General features: G+C 35.2%; 1 protein-coding gene across 2 annotated transcripts in view; it reads right to left on the bottom strand.

Moving 5' to 3' along the window:
- NAV3 (neuron navigator 3) overlaps positions 1–19,346 on the bottom strand; it is a 924,153-nt gene that overhangs the window by 99,483 nt on the left and 805,324 nt on the right. For both annotated transcript variants that reach the window (XM_054443382.2, XM_063646517.1), the window contains 3 exons: positions 3,819–3,951; positions 2,444–2,714; positions 795–1,503 (listed from right to left, as the gene is read on the bottom strand). In XM_054443382.2, coding sequence (XP_054299357.1) covers positions 795–1,503; positions 2,444–2,714; positions 3,819–3,951 — 1,113 coding nt within the window. The remainder of the gene's footprint in view (positions 1–794; positions 1,504–2,443; positions 2,715–3,818; positions 3,952–19,346) is intronic.

Genomic DNA, 19,346 nt, shown 5'->3' with positions numbered 1-19,346 from the left:
AGGTTTAGATATTTGTCCCCAATTTTTAACTGCATTTATTTTCCTACCACTTAAAAACACATGGGTATTTAAAAACAGTGATATCTTAGAGCAGAACTTCACATATTTAATACCAAAAACAATCCAGGAACAGAAACCAAGTCATGATCCTTACCAGAGTCATGTCAAAGAAAGCAGATGAAGAGTTAGAAAGCTTAGCTCACTCTTCAGTTGTGATACTGTACCAAACATTGGAATAGTTTCAAATTCTGTCATATCTTGATTGTCTTTAATGTGTCAAGATATGACACTGTATAAATCTGTCCAATGGAATCTGTTACAAGGAAAACAACTTCATCTACATTTATGATTACCAACTCATTAAGAGCCAGCAAGAAAATGACGCTGGAAATGAATGCCAAAAGTCTTGAAAACCTATTTGGTTTTAATTTTTAATGTGAAAAGGAGGGATGGAAATCTATAGAAATTTTACAAGCTATTACTTTGCCTTATCACTACACTTAGGTACCATCGGCTTTTAAGTCTCTTAGATGTTGTTTGTGCCGCTAATATTACAATGACAGTGAAACTTTGAAGTTTGACTGTTTCTCAAAATGAGAACAATTTTTTTTGCTAGCTGTTTATATGATAAGCTTCATAGAGCTCACTGTGTACTTTAAAGAATTCTAAGATACATATATATACCTTATACATATTTAAAATATATAGATACACACACATATTTATATGTAATGTATGTGTCTAACACATATTTATCGTTTATATTTTTCCAGCATCATTTTATACATCCTTACCTTCGAAATGTGGGTGAGGCGATATCTGGATACTTGGATCCTGGCTGCCTGAGACCTTGTGCACCACAGGCGCTGGCAGAGGTGGGGCTGGATTTGGGGGAACCTGACAAAGAAACACTTTCTGAATCTGAGACTGCTACTTTTTCCTTTTCCTTGTCTGTTTGGTTGACGGTGACAGGACTCGAGCGCCCTGACCCAATTTTAGTTGGTTCTCTCAGTTTTGAGGTGGTGGCCCCAGCAGACTTGCTGCTGACATTGGAATCAATACTGCTGGTACTGGATCTGTGGCCACCTCGGCCAGGAATGCCACTGGTGCTGGATTTTGAAGGGCGGGGCAAGCTGCGGTATTGTAGGGTAGTCTTTGAGCTAACATGCAGCACAACATCATCCTGATTCTGTGAACCGTCCAAACTGGTTTTTCTCCCTGCATTTGACTTTCCGCCAATGGCAGCAGATTTTGGAATTTTACCCAGTGTTGCAGAGCCGCTTGTTATGGTTGCTCCACTGCTGGTGATCATGGCAGGTGACCCTACTCCACTTGGTTTCTTAAAGCCAAAGGAGCTGGTGGCAGTCGATCTTCCAATGCCTGAGGGGGGCTTTTTCCCTTCATCTCCACTGCTTTTTCCTGCATCTGAAGGAGACCTTTGTAGAGATGATCCTTTTAGGGGAGCTTTTCCTTTCTCAGAAGCTTTGGCATCATCGGTTTTCCCTAATTAAGGAAAAATACACAAATATGTGTGCCTGTACAGTTTGATATCACCACACTTAGTGAAACAATGTGTAAAACGTGAATGCTTCTTTATATTATTTCCCTTCCTAAATGTATTGTCTTAGATCAAAAATCTAATATATTGAGAGGACTGAGTGCATAGCTGCAAAAATTTGGCTGTCAGAAGAAACATTATGAGAGATGGAAGAGATAAAATGAAAACATACGTTTTGCTATTTGTTAATGTCTTATATTTTTCAACTCTCTTTAAAAAGATAGCACTTAACCCTATCAAGCTAATTACTAGAAAAAGAATTCAATTGAATATCTGTGAAATGATTATATTTGGAGTACCCTGTTAATTAGTGCTTCAGGTGGCACTATTTATAATTAGGCATTGTTTTAAAAATACGGGGAGAGTCTTTTTTAAAAAAAGTAGGGCACAATTTTGAAGAACTATTTCATTCTCTTCTTTCATGAAGTCTAGTACACAGATAATGTTTCAAATCTCCAGCATTCCAATTGATTAGTGTCATTGCTTGTTCCTCTCAGAGTCTGTAGTGCAATTCAGTGGCATATTTAGTGTAAAAATTCCAACCTTTCATTAAGAACTCAGAACAACAACAAAAAAACTTAACTGTTGCTTCAGCAACCTAATCTTATTTCCCCATGACTTGAAATAACTCTGGCAAGATAAGGCATCCAGTACCCCTAGTTTATGAGGGGGCTCTCCAGAGAATGCCTAGATATAGGCCCTATTTGGGCTTCTATGACGAGTTTGTGAAATGTAGATAGAAAAACTATTTAACTATTTGACTCCATCTTTAATATGGACAAGAATTTGGTATTTTAGAAATGCTATTGTTAGAGAAAACAAAGATTGAATGGAAACAATAAAGTAAAGCACTTTTGCATAACAGCTGGCAAACGACAAGCCTACCAGGAGTTTTGAGTGCACTTGTTCCAGCTTTCTGCCTAGATGGCGCCCCTCCTTGGGCAGACATGCCTCTTCTCCAGGAACCTGTCTGTGAAACAGACAGGGAAGCTTTCTGCCCTGCCTTCTCGGGGTCTTCAGGAAGTCCAGAGGACACAGTCTTCCACTTGCCACCAGCATCCCCATGGCTGTCAAAATCTTCTTCTGGTTTTTTCAGTTCCTCAGGACTATCCCAGGTCTCATCTGTGGTAGAGCGTTTCTCTGAATCTGTCCTTAGCTATAAAGACAAATATTACAGAAAAACTTTATGTAGAAAAATTTATAAAGTGTGAATTAAGGCAATGAAATGTACTTTCAGATAACTGGATAAATCCAAAGATTCTATTTTGATTTACCTTCACTTACATTTTATTAATTTTAGCCACATAATTCCCACTTGCAGATATTAGAGAATGTCAGAATAAATACATGCAGAAAACACCAATTAAACGCTACAGAAAGGTAGAAATTTTCCATATCAAATGTCATAAGACGTAGTAAGACAAGCTAGAACTTAATGATGTAATGTCCATTTTTCATTTTTGATTTATCATTCACAACAGATCCAGTGATGTATTTCAGAGATCATATAAAATTAATCAAGAACTATCTAAAATTAGACTATGAAAATAATTGCTAGATTTTTAAACAAATATATCAATATTATAAGGAGAGATACGGCAACATAAATCTTTCTGAATTAGATTGTAATCAATTGAATATATATTATATTAAATATTGATGTTACTATATTAATATAGAATTATACATTATATATTAATATATACATACCATATAGCTTGGTGGTGTAGTTATCTATACAAATATAGTAATTCATCATTAATATATTAAATATATAAATATATATTTATATAATATATAAAATATATTATATCTATTATATGTTATATATTTTATATATTAATATATAAATATCTATTATATAAATATATATTTATATACTATATATAAACAATAAATAAATATATTTGTATAGATAACTATACCACCAGGCTATATGGTACATATATTACACATATATAAATATATAATGTATATCATATATATATATATATATATATATATAAGCTGTTTCTGTTTATTCAAAATGGGCTGAAGTGCACATTATTACTCCTCCTAATGGTTGTGGCTTTAGGAAAGACTAAGATGAAAGACACTTCAGGGTTCAGGAGTGGCAAAGGGAGTCCTTATTATCTCTGCATTTTCCAGTTTCTGTAATAATTTTGGATTAAGGGCTTGTGCTATACCTTCATCTAATATTAAGTAATTTGGGGGAAAAAACTGGAAGAAACACTGGAAAAAGAAAGGCGGTAATTCTCACCTGAGTATTCTTCCTAGAGGGGATGGTGATGTTGGAGTAAGAGCTGACAGAGGATGTGGTGTTCAGGTCATCAGTGCTGATGTTATCAAGCGTGTCACTGAGACCACTGCTGACTGAACTGCTGTCATCCCAGCTAAAGGCAAGACATGCAAGAGCAGTGAATCAAACACAGGATGCACAATGCAAGTCACCTACATTTCCATGCAACATTCACAATTTATTATTAAAACATTCTTTTAAAAAAAATCTTATGAAAAGTCACTTACTTCCCATTTTGGGAAAATCATATTTATATGAACTGAGGGTCTACCTAAGAATGACCTTATCTGATATTTGGAAAGAATCAATGTCTAGAGCAGTGTCCAGGCTCGAGAAGAATGTGTGCGGAATGAATAAAATCACTGACACAAATACTGCATGGTATCAGGAAAGAATCATATTACAGCTGACTTTTTTATCCCTAAAAATTCAACCAGGAATCATAAAGCATGTACAAATTTATTCTTTGTTCTAAAAATCAAAAACTTGTGCTGTAGTCAGGAACCAGAAAATCATTCCTCATTCTTCCTCCCAGCTTAGGAACTACTTTCAATCATTCGCAGACTCTTATTGGATGAGTCTCATTATTCTTCGATCACCAAGAATATTGAGATTCATTCAATCACAGCATCTCTCCTGCCATCCCTCACATTTCTATACATGATAACATACAGTATCCTCTTATCTGGCCTTCATGCTTTTGATCTTTCCCAATACAACTTTACCAGCTAACATGAAGTCACTGATCTAAAATTCACATCTGGCCATGTCACAACCTTGCTCAACATCCTTCAAAGACTTCTCCTTCCCCAAACAGTGGTTACTAAAATGAAATGCCCTTGTGCCACACAGTGCATAAGAAAATCCATTTTAAATATGAGAAGTAGCTAAAATTCTGAATATAGTCATGTATTACATATTGTACTAACTGTATTGTTACATACTTTATTAATGACAGGGACACGTTTTTTTTTTTCTTTTATTATTATTATTATTATTATTATTATTATTATACTTTAGATTTTATGGTACATGTGCGCAATGTGCAGGTAAGTTACATATGTATACATGTGCCATGCTGGTGCGCTGCACCCACAAACTCATCATCTAGCAAAAGTCAGTGTGGCGATTCCTCAGGGATCTAGAACTAGAAATTCCATTCAACCCAGCCATCCCATTACTGGGTATATACCCAAAGGACTATAAATCATGCTGCTATAAAGACACATGCACACGTATGTTTACTGCCACATTATTCACAATAGCAGGGACATGTTTTGAGAAATGCATCACTAGGTGATTTTGTTCATTGTGAGAACATCATAGAGTGTACTTATACAAACCTAGATGGCATAACCTAACTATACACCTAGGCTATGTGGTATAGCCTGTTGCTCCTAGGTGTACAGCATGTTACTGTACTGAATACTGCAGGCAACTCTAACACAATGGTAAGCATTTATGTATCAAAACATATCTGAACAATGAAAAGGTACAGGAAAAATATGTTATTATAATCTTATGGGACCACAGTAATAGATGTGGTCCTTCAATGACCAAATGACTGAAGTGTCATTCTGTGGCATATGACTACATATTTATTTTTAATCTAAAGAAGGATAAATTAAATAGGCCGTATTAATATCATGTGCAGGCTAACACAGGCACCTTCATTTAGTGAATGCATTATATTATGCAGAAATAGTGTTGAATAAGTAGCATAAGCTGAAGGAAAATGAGAACTCCACAATGAAAAGGTGGACCACAGTTTTCTCATTTACTGGCTGGTTCTCAGTTTATTGTGATATATAGTCTTTATTAGTAGCATGAGAATAAACTAATACAGTAAATTGGTGCCAGGAGTGGGGCACTGCTGTAAAGATACCCATACCTGTGCTATCTCAAATTAATCCATGCACACTGAATAAACACATTATATACAGACAAAAGCTAAGTCTCATAAAATGGACACATGGATTTTAAAAGGCTCCTGCAAATAATCTGTACATTGAAGAGAATATTCATCATGAAAGCACAAACTACAAAGAAATGGTGAACTAATACTTTATCTGCTCTTCTACATGTACTTTAAGAGCTACATCATATATGTACTTTAAGAACTACATCATAAGTCCAAAATAATGGTAATGTATTTAGATCACATATGAAGTCAACCAAAATGTAATTATCAGAAAAAAATAAAATTAAATTTATAGAATTATTGTTAAGGCTGATTCCTCTCTAAGTGTATATTTTGCTTGAAGTTTTAGCTGCTGAGAGCATAATGCATCATAATTATCAATGACATTTATAACTCAGATTATCAAGAATAATTATCTTTTTAATAAGAGCAAAATGTTATTTTGCACTACTATAGCACATATCTGTCATTTGTGGTTGCTCAAATCTTTTAAAAACCTTCCCTACATCTTAATTTGATAATTTCTCATATCATGACTGACATGGTTTGGCTGTGTCCCCACCCAAATCTCCTCCTGAATTGTAGTTCCCATAATCTTCACGTGTCACGGGAAGAACTCATTGGGAGGTAATGGAATCATGGACGTGGTTACCCTCATTCTGTTCTCAAGAGAGTGAGTTCTCATGAGATCTGATGATTTTATAAGGGTTTTTCCCCCCTTTTGCTCATTCTTCTCCCTGGCACCATGTGAAGAAGGATGTGTTTGCCTCCCTTCCACCATGACTCTGTTTCCTGAGGCCTTGCCAGCCATGCTGAACTGTGAGTCAATTAAACCTCTTTTCTTTACAAACTACCCAGCCTTGGGTTTGTCTTTATTATTAGCATGAGAATAAACGAATATGGTAAATTGGTACCAGGAGTGGGGCACTGCTGTAAAGATACCCAGAAATGTGGAAGTAACTTTGCAACTGGGTAACAGGCAGAAGTTGGAACAGTTTGGAGGCCTCAGAAAAAGATAGGAAGATGTGGGAAAGTTTGAAACTTCCTAGAGACTTGTTGAATGGCTTTGACCAATATGCTTATAATGATATGGACAATGAAATCCAGGCTAAAGTGATCTCAGATGGAGATGAGGAACTTGTTGGGAACTGGAGCAAAGGTGACTCTTGTTATGCTTTAGCAAAGAGACTGGTGGCATTTTGCCCCTGCCCTAGAGATCTGTGGTACTTTGAACTTGAGAGAAATAATTTAGGGTATCTGGTGGAAGACATTTCTGAGCAGCAAAGTGTTCAAGATATGATTTGGGTGCTGTTAAAAGCATTCAGTTTTATGTATCCAGAAAGATATGGTTTGGAATTGGAACTTAATTTTAAGAGGGAAGCAGAGCATAAAAGTTTTAAAAATTTGCAACCTGATGATGCAATAGAAAAGAAAAACTCATTTTCTGAGGAGAAATTCAAGCCTGCTGCAGAAACTTGCATAAGTAACTATGAGCCAAATCTTAATAAGACATAGGGAAAATGTCTCCAAGGCATGTCAGAGAGTTTTGTGGCAACCCTACTCATTGCAGGCCCAGAAGCCTAGGAGGGAAAATTGGTTTTGTGGGCTAGGTCCAGGGCCCCCCTGCTGTATGCACCATAGGGACTTGGTGCCCTGCAACTCAGCTGCTCCAGCTTTGACTAACAAGGGCCAAGGTACAGCTAAGACCATGGTTTCAGAAAGTGAAAGCCCCAAGCTTTGCCAGCTTCCATGGGGTGTTGAGCCTACATTTGCAGAGAAGTCAACAATTGAGTTCTGGAAACCTCTGCCTAGATTCCAGAGGATGTAAGGAAATGCTTGGATGTTCAGACAGAAGTTTGCTGCAGGGGTGGAGCCCTCATGGTGAACCTCTGCTAGGGCAGTGTGGAAGGGAAATGTGGGATCAGAGCCCCCACACAGAGTCCCCACTTGGGTATTACCTAGTGGATCTGTGAGATGAAGGCCACCATCCTCCAGACCACAGAATGGTGGATCCACCTACAGCTTGCACCCATGTGCCTGGAAAAGCTGCAGGCACTCAACATTAGCTTGTAAAAGCAGCCTGGATGAGGGCTGTACCCTGCAAAGCCACAGAGGCAGAGCTACCCAAAGCTGTGGGAGCCCACCTCTTGCATAATCATGACCTAGATGTGAGATATGAAGTCAAAGGAGATAATTTTGAAACTTTAAGGTTTAACAATGGCCCTATTAGATTTTGGACCTCCATGAGGCCTGTAGCCCCTTGGTTTTGGCCAATTCCTCCCATTTGGAATGTGTGTATTTACCCAATGACTGTACCCCTATTGTATCTAGGAAGTAGCTAACTTGCTTTCGAATTTACAGGCAAGAAGGGACTTGCCTTGTCTTGGATTAGACTTTGGACTTGGACTTTTGTGTTAATACTGAAATGTGTTAAGACTTTGAGGGGACTGTTGGAAGGGCATGATTGTGTTTTGAATTGTGAGAACATGAGATTTGGGAGGGGTCAGAGGTGGAATGAAATGGTGTGGCTGTGTCCCCACCCAAATCTCATCTTGAATTGTAGTTCCCATAAGCCCTATGTGTTGTGGGAGGGACCTGGTGGGAAGTAATTGAGTCACAGGGGCAGTTACTCTAATTGTGTTCTTGTGAAAGTGAGTTCTCATGGGATTTGATAGTTTTATAAGGGGCTTTTCCCCCTTTTACTCATTATCCTTCCTGCTACCATGTGAAGGACATGTGTGCTTCCCCTTCCCACATGATTATAACTTTTCTTAGGCCTCCCCAGTCATGTTGAACTGTGAGTCAATTAAACCTCTTTCTTTCATAAATTACCCAATCTGGGGTATGTCTTCATTAGCAGTTTAAGAACAGACTAATACAATGACCTTTACCACCCAAAAATAGGATATAAAAAGCTCACATTCCTAGACTCTCTTGTGAACACCTATAGCATGCAGCACAGGGACTATCTATCATTTATAGCCAAGAGGTCACAAATGAGAAAAACAATCTTCTGGCAAGCAAGGTGGCAGAGTCATTTGATTCTTTTCTATTATCTAGCAAATTATTCAATTGTTTTCTATCAGCATGGGCAGATATCTGGCCTCAAGTTTCAAGTGTCAGAGGTGTCAGTGGAGGTAGCAGTGAAGCCCTAGTGCTATGATTTGCTAATAGCCTGCAAAAAGGCTGGTTCTAATCATCCCAATAAATGAGAATCTTCTACTATAGTTTAGTTCCTTAAATTAGCCAAGGTAGATTATTTAGTTTGCAACGTGGAACACAATAAATACATTTATAAATTTAAAAATATATATTTCTTTACTGTATCTTTCTTGTATTTGTACATGTTGAACAATGCATACAGTATCTTTTCACAGGAATATATGCATATAAATTATAAAAACACAAATATACACACTTTGATGACCATTGTCTAAAGGAAAGCTCAGGCTCTTTGAAAAGACATATATCAAGAGAATGAGAAGACAACCCACAGACTGGAAATTTTTTTTTCCAAAAGACATATATTTTGGGTGAATAAAGAAACTGAAAACTTGTTTTTTCAATGTGGTTATATAATTGTACATTCTTACCACAAGGAATGAGAATTTCAGTTGCTCCATATCCTTCTCAATGCTTGGTATTGTCAGTCTCTGTAAAAGCCTATCTAGTAGTGTCTCATTACCATTTTATTTTGTATTTCTCTGATGACTAACGATGTTGAACATTGTTACATGTATTTATTAGAAATTTGAATATATTTTTTGGTGACATGTATGTTCAAATCCTTTGACCACATTTTTATTGGGTTGTCTTAATATTATTGAGTTTTAATAGTTTTTCTAATTTTTTGGATTTTAGTGAATTTTATTTCATTCTATATGGCATTAACATAAACAAGAATTGGTTCTTATAGTAGTATTGACTTAATGCCTCTCCACCTGAGTTAACATTGTCAGTGAATGATACTGGATTAGTATTTTATTATTTTTATTTGTACAAATTTAAATTTTACACGTATATAGTGCATAGTGATTTTGTTACATGTATATAATTGCATAGTGATCAAGTATTTAGGTGTTCATCACCTGAGTATAACACATATTGTTAACTGTAGTCACTGTGCTCTGTTATCAAGCATTGAATTTATTTCTTTTAACTGTATGTTTACACCTTTTAACTCTCTTCTCTTCATCTTCCTTCCTACCCTCCATTCATCCTTTCCAGTCTCTGTTTCCTACTGACCTTTCCATTCTCCACCTCCGTGTAATCAAGTTATTTAGCTCCCACATATAAGTGAGAACATGTGATGTTTATCTTTTTGTGCCTAGGTTATTTCACTTAAGATAATGAACTCTAGTTTCAACTATGTTGCTGCATATGACAGGATTTCATTCTTTTTAATGGCAGATAGTCTTCCAATTCTATATAACCTATATACAGAAATGGAATATGTATAATGGAATGGAATATAAATATTAGAACATGTAGAAAACATTATATATACATGTATGTGTGTATACACACATACATATATATATATGCATATGGCTTTATTTCTGAGCTTTCTATTCCATTCCATTTGTCTACAAATACCATGCTGTTTTGGCTACTATAGCCTCCAGCTTTGTTCTTTTTTTACATTTTTTTGTTTGTACAAATTGATAAAATCCATGTGCAATTTTGTTACATGCATAGATTGCATAGTGATTAAGTCAGGACCAGATTTGTTCTTTATGTTCAGAATTGCTTTGGCTATTTGGGCTCTGTTCTCATTCCATACAAATTTTAGGATTATTCTATGAAATATGACATTGGTAATTTGGTAGAAATTGCATTGAATGTGGAAAGTGCTTTGGGAAGTATGGTCATTTTAATGATATTAATTCTTTTGATCCATAAACATGGGATGTTTCTCAATTTGTTTATCTTTAATTTCTTTCATCAGTGTTTTGTGGTTTTGTGCAGAGATCTTTTACTTCCTTGATTTATTCCCAGGTATTTTAATTTCTTGTAGCTAATTTAAATGGGATCACTTTCTTGATTTCTTTCTTAGCTATTTTATTATTGGGGCATAGAAATGCTACTGACTTTTGTATTTTTATTTTGTATCCTGAAACTTTACTAAATTAATTAATCAAATCTAAGGGGTTTTTGCTAGAGTTTTTAGTATTTTCCAGATATAAAACCATATCATCAGCAAAGAGGAACAATGTTACTTGCTCTTTCCAATTCAGATACTTTTTATTTCTTTTGCTTGTCTGATTGTTTTGGCTAGGACTTCTAGTACTATGTGGATAGGAGTGGTGATAGTTTGCATCCTTGTCTTGTTCCAGTTCTTAGAGGAAAGTCTTTAATCTTTTCCCCATTCTGTATGATATTAGCTCTGAGTTTGTCACATATGACTTTTATTATATTGAGGTATGTTTCTTCTATGCTGAGTTTTAGAGTTTTTTCTCATGAAGAGATGTTGAAGTTTATCAAAAATTTTTTCTGCATCTATTGAGATGATCATATATTCATTTGTCTTATATTCTGTGAAGATGCTTATCATGTTTATTGATTTATTTATGTTGAGTCATACTTGTATCCTTGATACAAACCCTCTAGACTGTGGTATATTATTTTTTTGATGTGCTGTTGGATTCCATTTGCCAGTATTTTGTTGATGATTTTTGCATCTGTGTTCATCACGGTTATTGGCCTGTAGTTTTCTTTTTGTGGTGTCCTTGTCAGGTTTTGGTTTCAAGGTGACACTGGTCATGTACAATGAGCCAGAGAGAATTCCTTCCTCTAATTTATTGTAATAGCGTCAAGAGGACTGGTATCCTTCTTTGCATGATTGGTAGAATTAGGCTGTGATTCTATTTGGTCCAAGGCTTTAAAAAAGTTGGGAGATGTTTTTTATTACTGATTCAATTTTGCTCATCATTATTGTTATGTTCAGGTTTTCTATTTCTTCCTGATGCAACACCTTGGTAGGTTGTAAGTTTCTAGGAATTTGTCTATATCTCTATATTTTCCATTTTTCAGCATATAGTTGTTAATAATAGTTTCTGATGATCTTTTTTATTTCTGTGGTATCTGTTGTAATGTCTCCTTTATCGTTTTTTATTGTGTTTATTTGGATATTCTGTTTCCTTGTTTAGTCTATCTAGTGGTTTATCAATTTTATTTATCTTATTGAATAACCAAATTTTAGTTTTGTTAATCATTTGTATTTTTTTTAGTCTCTATTTGATTTAGTTCTTTTCTGATCTTTGTTATTGCATTTCTTCTGCTGATTTTGGGTTTGATTTGTTCTTGATTTTTTAGTTTCTTCAGGCACATTGTTAGGTTGCTAATTTTAAAATATTTCTACTTTTTCAGTGTAAGCATTTATTGCTATAAACTTCCCTCTTAGCACTGCTTTTGCTGTATCCCACTGGTTTTTGTATGTTGTGTTTCAATCTTTATTTGTTACAAGAATTTTTTGATATTCAGCTTAATTTTCTTATTGTCCCAGTGATCAATCAGGAACATGTTGTTTAATCTGCATGTATTTGTATAGTTTCCAACGTTATTCTTGGCATTGATTTCTAGTATTATTCAACAGTGGTCTGAGAAGATATGTGATATGATTTCAACTTTTAAAAAATTGTTGAGACATGATTTGTGGCCTAATATATGGTGGTCTATCTTGGACATGTTTCATGTGCTGATGACAAAAATTTCATTTTGCAGTGGTTGGATGGAATGTTTTGTAAATGTCTGTTAGGTCCATTTGGTCTAAAATCTAGTTTAAATCTAAAATTTATTGGTTGATTTTTTTGTCTAGATTATCTAATACTGAAAGTGGAGTGTTGAAGTTCTCCACTATTATTGTATTACAGTCTATTTCTCTCTTTAGGTCTAATATTTGCTTTGTGGATCTGAGTTCTCTAGTGTTGAATGCATATACATTTAGAGTTGTTATTTCCTATTGCCGGGTTAATCTCCTCATTATATAATAATATCCTTTGTCTTTTTTATTTTACTCTTTTTGACTTAAAGTCTGTTTGATCTAATGTAAGTATAGCTATTCCTGCTCACTATTGCTTTCCATTTGCAAGGAATATCTTTTACCATTCTTTTACTTTCAGCCTATGTATGTCTTGCCTGGTAAGGTAAGTTTCTTGTAATCTGCATATATTTGGATCATATAGTTTTATCCATTCAGGCATTTCATAACGTTTAGGTGGAGAATTTAATTCATTTACATTCAAAGTGATTATTGATATGTGAGGTTTCCTGTTATATTGTTGTTTATTCATTGTCTTATATATTTTTGTTCCTTTCTTTTTCCCTTATTGTTTGTCATTGTGGTTAGTTAGATTTCTCTGGTGGTAACATTTGATACCTTTCTTTAGTTGCTTACCACGGAGTTTTATACTTTCATGTATTTTCATGATGATAAATGTCGTCCTTTCACTACCAGTTTCCAGACCTCCCTTGAGCATTTATTGTAGGTCCAGTCTAGTAGTAACAAACTACTTCAGCATTTTTGTGTCTGAGAAACCTTTTATTTCTCCTTCATTTATGAAGGATAATTTTGTGGGCTATAGTATTTAAGGCTGATAGTTTTTTTTTCTTTATGCACTTTGAATATATTGTCCTATTCTTTCTGGCCTGTAAAGTTTCTGCCAGAAATTTGCTGTCAGTCTGATAAGGTTTACTTCATAGGTTATCATACACTTTCTCTTGCTGTTTTTAGAATTTATTCCTTATCTTTGCCTTTAAACAGTCTGATTATAATGTACTGTGTATAAGACCCTTTTGCGTTTTATTGGCCTGGGGACCACTGAGCCTCCTGCATCCCAAATATCTAAAACTCTTGCTAGACTTGGGAAGTTTTCATATATTATTTAATTAAGTGGGTTTTCTAATCTTTTCTTTGTCTTTTCATTCTCAGGGATATCTATAATTTGTATATTTGGTCACTTTAATGTTATGCCAAATGTCATGAAGGATTTGATTATTCTCGTTCAATCTTGTCTGACTAGATTATTTCAGAAGACCTGTCTTTACCTTCTGAGATTCTTTCTTCTAGTTGATGTAGGATATTGTTGAAGCTTTCAAATGTATTTTGCATTTTCTTCAATAAATCCTTCAGTTCCATTAGTTTTTTCAGTTCCATTTTTATTAGTTTTTTTTTAAATCTATCTGTTTTGTGAATTTCCCATTCATATTCTCAATTGTTTTTCTGATTTATTTGCATTGTTTTTGGAATTTTCTGGTATCTCAATGAGCTTCTTTAAAATCAATATTCTGAATTCTTAATCTGAAATTTCAAAAATTTCCTTTTGATAAGATCTCTTGCTGGGGAATTATTGTGTTCCTTTAAAAGTGTCATATTTCCTTATTTTTTCATGTTTCCTGTATTCTTATGTTGATATCTGCATATCTATTGTAAAAATCACTTCTTCCTATATTTGAATTCACTTTCATATGGGAAAATTTTTTCCTTTAGATATCCCTGTGATGTTGTTTGGATAGGATACTGTGGCTTTGATTATGGGTGTGTGCAGTAATGTAGTCTCTCTATGATTTCTTTGGCTACAAACAGTGTCAGTGATATTTGTGATTTCCTTGGTAGGTTAGGGTGTGGTTATTAATGGAAGCTGTGATGAAGCTGTGCTGAGGACTGGAATGTCAGGTGGGCCAGGCTTCAGGCCCTAGTGGTGGTGGCAGAGGTGGGCTGACTATATGCCTATCTTTGTTCCCCAGGGTAGTGTACAATGTTACCTCTGTTGGCAGTTACCAGTGGGCTGATGGTGGCTTGCCTGGATGCTGGTAGCTGCAGCAGTGGGCCAGGTGTGGGGAGTTTCTCTGGCTTCTGGGCAGCTGTCGTGATGTGGCTGACAGAAGAGGCAGTAGTGAAGTAACCTACTGGAACCCAAACAGTCCATGCTGGTATTGGCAGTGACTGCCTTTTGCATTTCCATTTGAATTATAGAAATAGCTTGTCAGTTTTGACAGAACATCTTCTGGTGTTTTGCTCAGCATTATATTGAATCTATTGATTAATTTGGGAAATACTGATATTTTAACAATATTGTCTCTCAATCCACAAATAAGTATCTCTTTACATATCTTGGTCTTCTTTAATTTATTTCAGCAATGGTCTGTAATTCCTGGTATAGGAGATTTCATTTCATAAATTCCTAAATACTTCATGGTTCAATATTTTGATGTTATTGTAAATGGTATATTTAAATTTTCAAATTTCAAATATTTTTTGTTAGTAGATAAATAAAATTGAATTTTCAATCTTGGCTTTGTATGCTATGATCTTGCTAAATTCACTAATTAGTTCTAGTTGTTTTATTGATTTTTTTTGGCTTTTCTTTATGCATGTTCATGTCAACTATGAAAAAAGGCAATTATACTTTTTCTTTTCTAATCTGTATGTTCCCTACAATACATTAAAATATATTAATGCATCAATGAGATGAAAGCCTTTTATTCATAGCTAACAGATATTTTTTCATCTGTGATAATATTATACTAATATTTAAGTCTAGGAAAAATAACTTCAGAAAAAGCATTATAAAGGAAACAGAAGAAACAACAGAAATCTAGATTAGATTATTAAGTAAATATTTGTTAGAAATTTTGAATATCATAAAATATAAAATTAGGATTTATATCACATTCCAAATTCAATTCCAATGACTTCAGAATGAGTAAAAGAAGAGAACTATTTCATTAAATATGTATATTGGTTCTCAGGACAAGAATTTTCAAATCACAAAGCAATAAAAAAGATAAAGATACCAACTTGATGAAGCAACCTTTTGTTTTTTTTACATTTTGGAAACATTATCTGAAAGAAAAAAGATAAAACGCAGAAAAAGTTTGCTAAAATGTGACAGAAAATCCTTAAAATTCTTACTAACTGAACCTGAAACAAACCAGTAAGAATAATACTAACTTGTCCATAGAAAAATAGACAAATAATTTTATTGGAAAATTCACTAAGAAAAGTTTCAAATATCCCAAAGCGTATAAGGAAACTGAGCTTCATTAATAATTAAAGGTGTTAGATAATAAACAAGTAATATAGAGAGAGTCCTTACTGGTGACTAGATACCATTCTAAGCATTTTCTATAGTAATTCAGTTAATTCTCACAGCAACCCATTATGATTGGTAAAATTATCCCCACTTTATAGATTAGGAGACTAAGTCATCAAGAGTTTAAATAGCTCACCTAAATTCTCACATATAGTAAATAATGAAGATGGATTTTGAACCAAATATCTCTGGCTGTACAGTACAGTCATTTAACCACAATAATAAAATGCTAATAATGATATAACATTTTTGTCCCATCAAATTAGCAAAGAATATTTTATGTATTATCATTAATGTTGTCAGTTGGTATAAGAAAGACACATTTATCCGATACTGTCATAAATGTATATTTTGCAAAAAATTTGAGATTATTTGGCAATATGTATCAAATATTTTAAAATTATTTGAATGTTTGACCTAGTGATACCATTTCTAGGAATCTATCCTAAATAAACACTCAGCATTGTGAAGACAAACTCATTTAGAAAGATATTCATCCCAGCATATACTTTTTCTTAACAATTAAAAAGAGTGAGCCATTGATACATGAAATGACATAGATTAATTTCTTTTTTTTATTATTATTATTATTTTTTTCTTTTATTATTATTATTATTATTATTATTATTATACTTTAGGTTTTATGGTACATGTGTGCAATGTGCAGGTAAGTTACATATGTATACATGTGCCATGCTGGTGCACTGCACCCACCAACTCGTCATCTAGCATTAGGTATATCTCCCAATGCTATCCCTCCCGCCTCCCCCCACCCCACAACAGTCCCTGAAGTGTGATGTTCCCCTTCCTGTGTCCATGTGTTCTCATTGTTCAATTCCCACCTATGAGTGAGAATATGCGGTGTTTGGTTTTTTGTTCTTGCGATAGTTTACTGAGAATGATGATTTCCAATTTCATCCATGTCCCTACAAAGGACATGAACTCATACCCAAAGGACTATAAATCATGCTGCTATAAAGACACATGCACACGTATGTTTACTGCCGCATTATTCACAATAGCAAAGACTTGGAACCAACCCAAATGTCCAACAATGATAGACTGGATTAAGAAAATGTGGCACATATACACCATGGAATACTATGCAGCCATAAAAAATGACATAGATTAATTTCAAGCACATTAAGTTAAAGATGCCAGATTCAAAAGGCCACATAAGGTATGGTTTTATTTATGCAACATTTAAGAAAAGGAAAAACACTATAGAGATTTAGGACAGATCAGTGATCAGGAAGACTTGTGGTAGCAGTTGCATGGCTTGATGCATATGTCAAAATTCAGAACTGAACAATAATAAAACAAATTTTACATGATATTAAGTAACTAAAAATGTAGCTAGCGAAACTGTTGGAAGATTATTGTTTGGATACACATAGGTTAATTAATGATTCCAAGAAGAAAATAATTGTTGAGTCATGCCTTTTAGTTTTTAGATTTTTAATGTTCAATAACTCGATGGGGCAAATCTTAGTTAATTTGTAGTTCTGGATTCACTCCTGGATTCACAGTTAGAGGCAGGCTTGTTTGAAAACAAATGTGTTACACGTTCAAGGTCTTTTGCCTGCTTTTTCTGATGAGGGATTCTGAAATATTAATTAAACAATTATTAAAATGAAATTCCGAAGATTTAAAATTGATTTGAGGAAAATGCCATTTGTAGGTAATTTTTCAGCACACACCTGTTTTTTGATGTAATAGCATTTCATATAGCAGGTATTCGAGTCATGCTCTTTGGTATTTCATGTTACTGGGGCTCAACAGTCCTACTTACACATGTACATGTAAAACAGATATTTTGTTTACATAAACAACCAATTCTTACACTTCAGGCATTTAATAGTAACCTCAATCTCAATCAGCTAGGCTATTCAAATTTTCCATTAATCGAAAAAACATGCTTACTACTGAATCTTCTAGATGTATTCTGCTCTCTAATTCAACTACAATCATAAGAATACTGTTTACTAAGGTGATATTATTTTGATTTCCATAAAAACACCTTCTCACTTCTAACCTTTTAATGATGTATTTTTTTGTTTGTGTTATTAAAAGCAAAAGTATAAGAAATCCATGTGATATAGTTTGGCTCTGTGTCCCTACCCAAATCTCATCCTGAATTGTATTCCCATAATTCCCATGTGTTGTGGGAGGCACCTGGTTGGAGATCATTTGAATCATGGGGGCGGTATCACCCATACTGTCCTAGTGGTGGTGAATAAGTCTCACAAGGTCTGATGGTTTTATCAGGGGTTTCTGCTTTTGCATCTGCCTCATTTTCTCTTGCTGCCATCATGTAAGAAATGCCTTTTGCCTCCTGCCATGATTGTGAAGCCTCCCTAGCCATGTGGAACTGTAAGTCCAATTAAACTTTTTTTTTCTTTCCAGTCTTGAGTATGTCTTTATCAACAGTGTGAAAACGGACTAACAAAGTAAGTTGGTACCAGTAGAGCAGGGCATTGCTGAAAAGATATCCAAAAATGTGGAAGTAACTTTGGGACTGGGTATCAGGCAGAGGCTGGAACAATTTGGAGGGCTCAGAAGAAGACAGGAAAACGTGGGAAAGTTTGGAGTGGAGACTTGTTGAATGGCTTTGACAAAAAATTTTATAGTGACATAAACAATAAGGACCAGGCTGAGGTTGTCTCGGATGGAGATGAGGAACTTGCTGAGAACTGGAGCAAAGGCGACTCTTGTCATGTTTTAGCGAAGAGACTGGTGGCATTTTGCCCCTGCCCTAGAGATTTGTGGAACTCTGAACTTGAGAGAGAAGATTTAGGGTATCTGGCAGAAGAAATTTTTAAGCAGCAAAGCATTCAAGAGGTGACTTGGGTGTTGTTAGAGCATTGCATTTTAAAAGGGAAACAGCATAAAAGTTCAGAAAATTTGCAGCCTGATGATGCAGTAGAAAAAAAAAAACCATTTTTTGAGGAGAAATTCAGCTGGCTGCAGAAATCTGCATAAGTAACAAGAAGCCAATGTTAATCCCCAAGATAATGGGGAAAATGTCTCCAGGGCATGTCATAGGTCTTCATGGCAGCCCTGCCCTTCACTGATCCAGAAGCCTAGGAGGAAAAAATGATTTTGAGGGCCGGGCCCAGGGTGCCATGCTGTGTGCAGCCTAGGGACTTGGTGCCCTGTGTCCCAGTCACTCCAGCCATTGCTAAAAGGGGCCAAGGTATAGCTCAGCCTGTGGTTTCAGAAGGTGCAAGCCCCAAACCTTGGCAGCTTCCACGTGGTATAGAGCCTGCAGGTGCACAGAAGTTAAGAATCGAGGTTTGGGAACCTCCACCTAGATTTCAGATGTATGGAAATGCCTGGATGCCCAGGAAAAAGTTTGCTGCAGGGGCAGGGCCCTCATGAAGAATCTCTGCTAGGGCAGTGCAGGAGGGAAATCTGGGGTCAGAGTCCCCACAGAGTCTCTACTGGAGCACAGCCTAGTGGAGCTGTGAGAAA

This window comes from Pongo pygmaeus, chromosome 10 (assembly GCF_028885625.2).
Source record: "Pongo pygmaeus isolate AG05252 chromosome 10, NHGRI_mPonPyg2-v2.0_pri, whole genome shotgun sequence".
NCBI classification, from domain to species: domain Eukaryota; kingdom Metazoa; phylum Chordata; class Mammalia; order Primates; family Hominidae; genus Pongo; species Pongo pygmaeus.
Note: the sequence above shows the minus strand (reverse complement) of the source record. Positions and strands in the feature narration are given on the sequence as shown.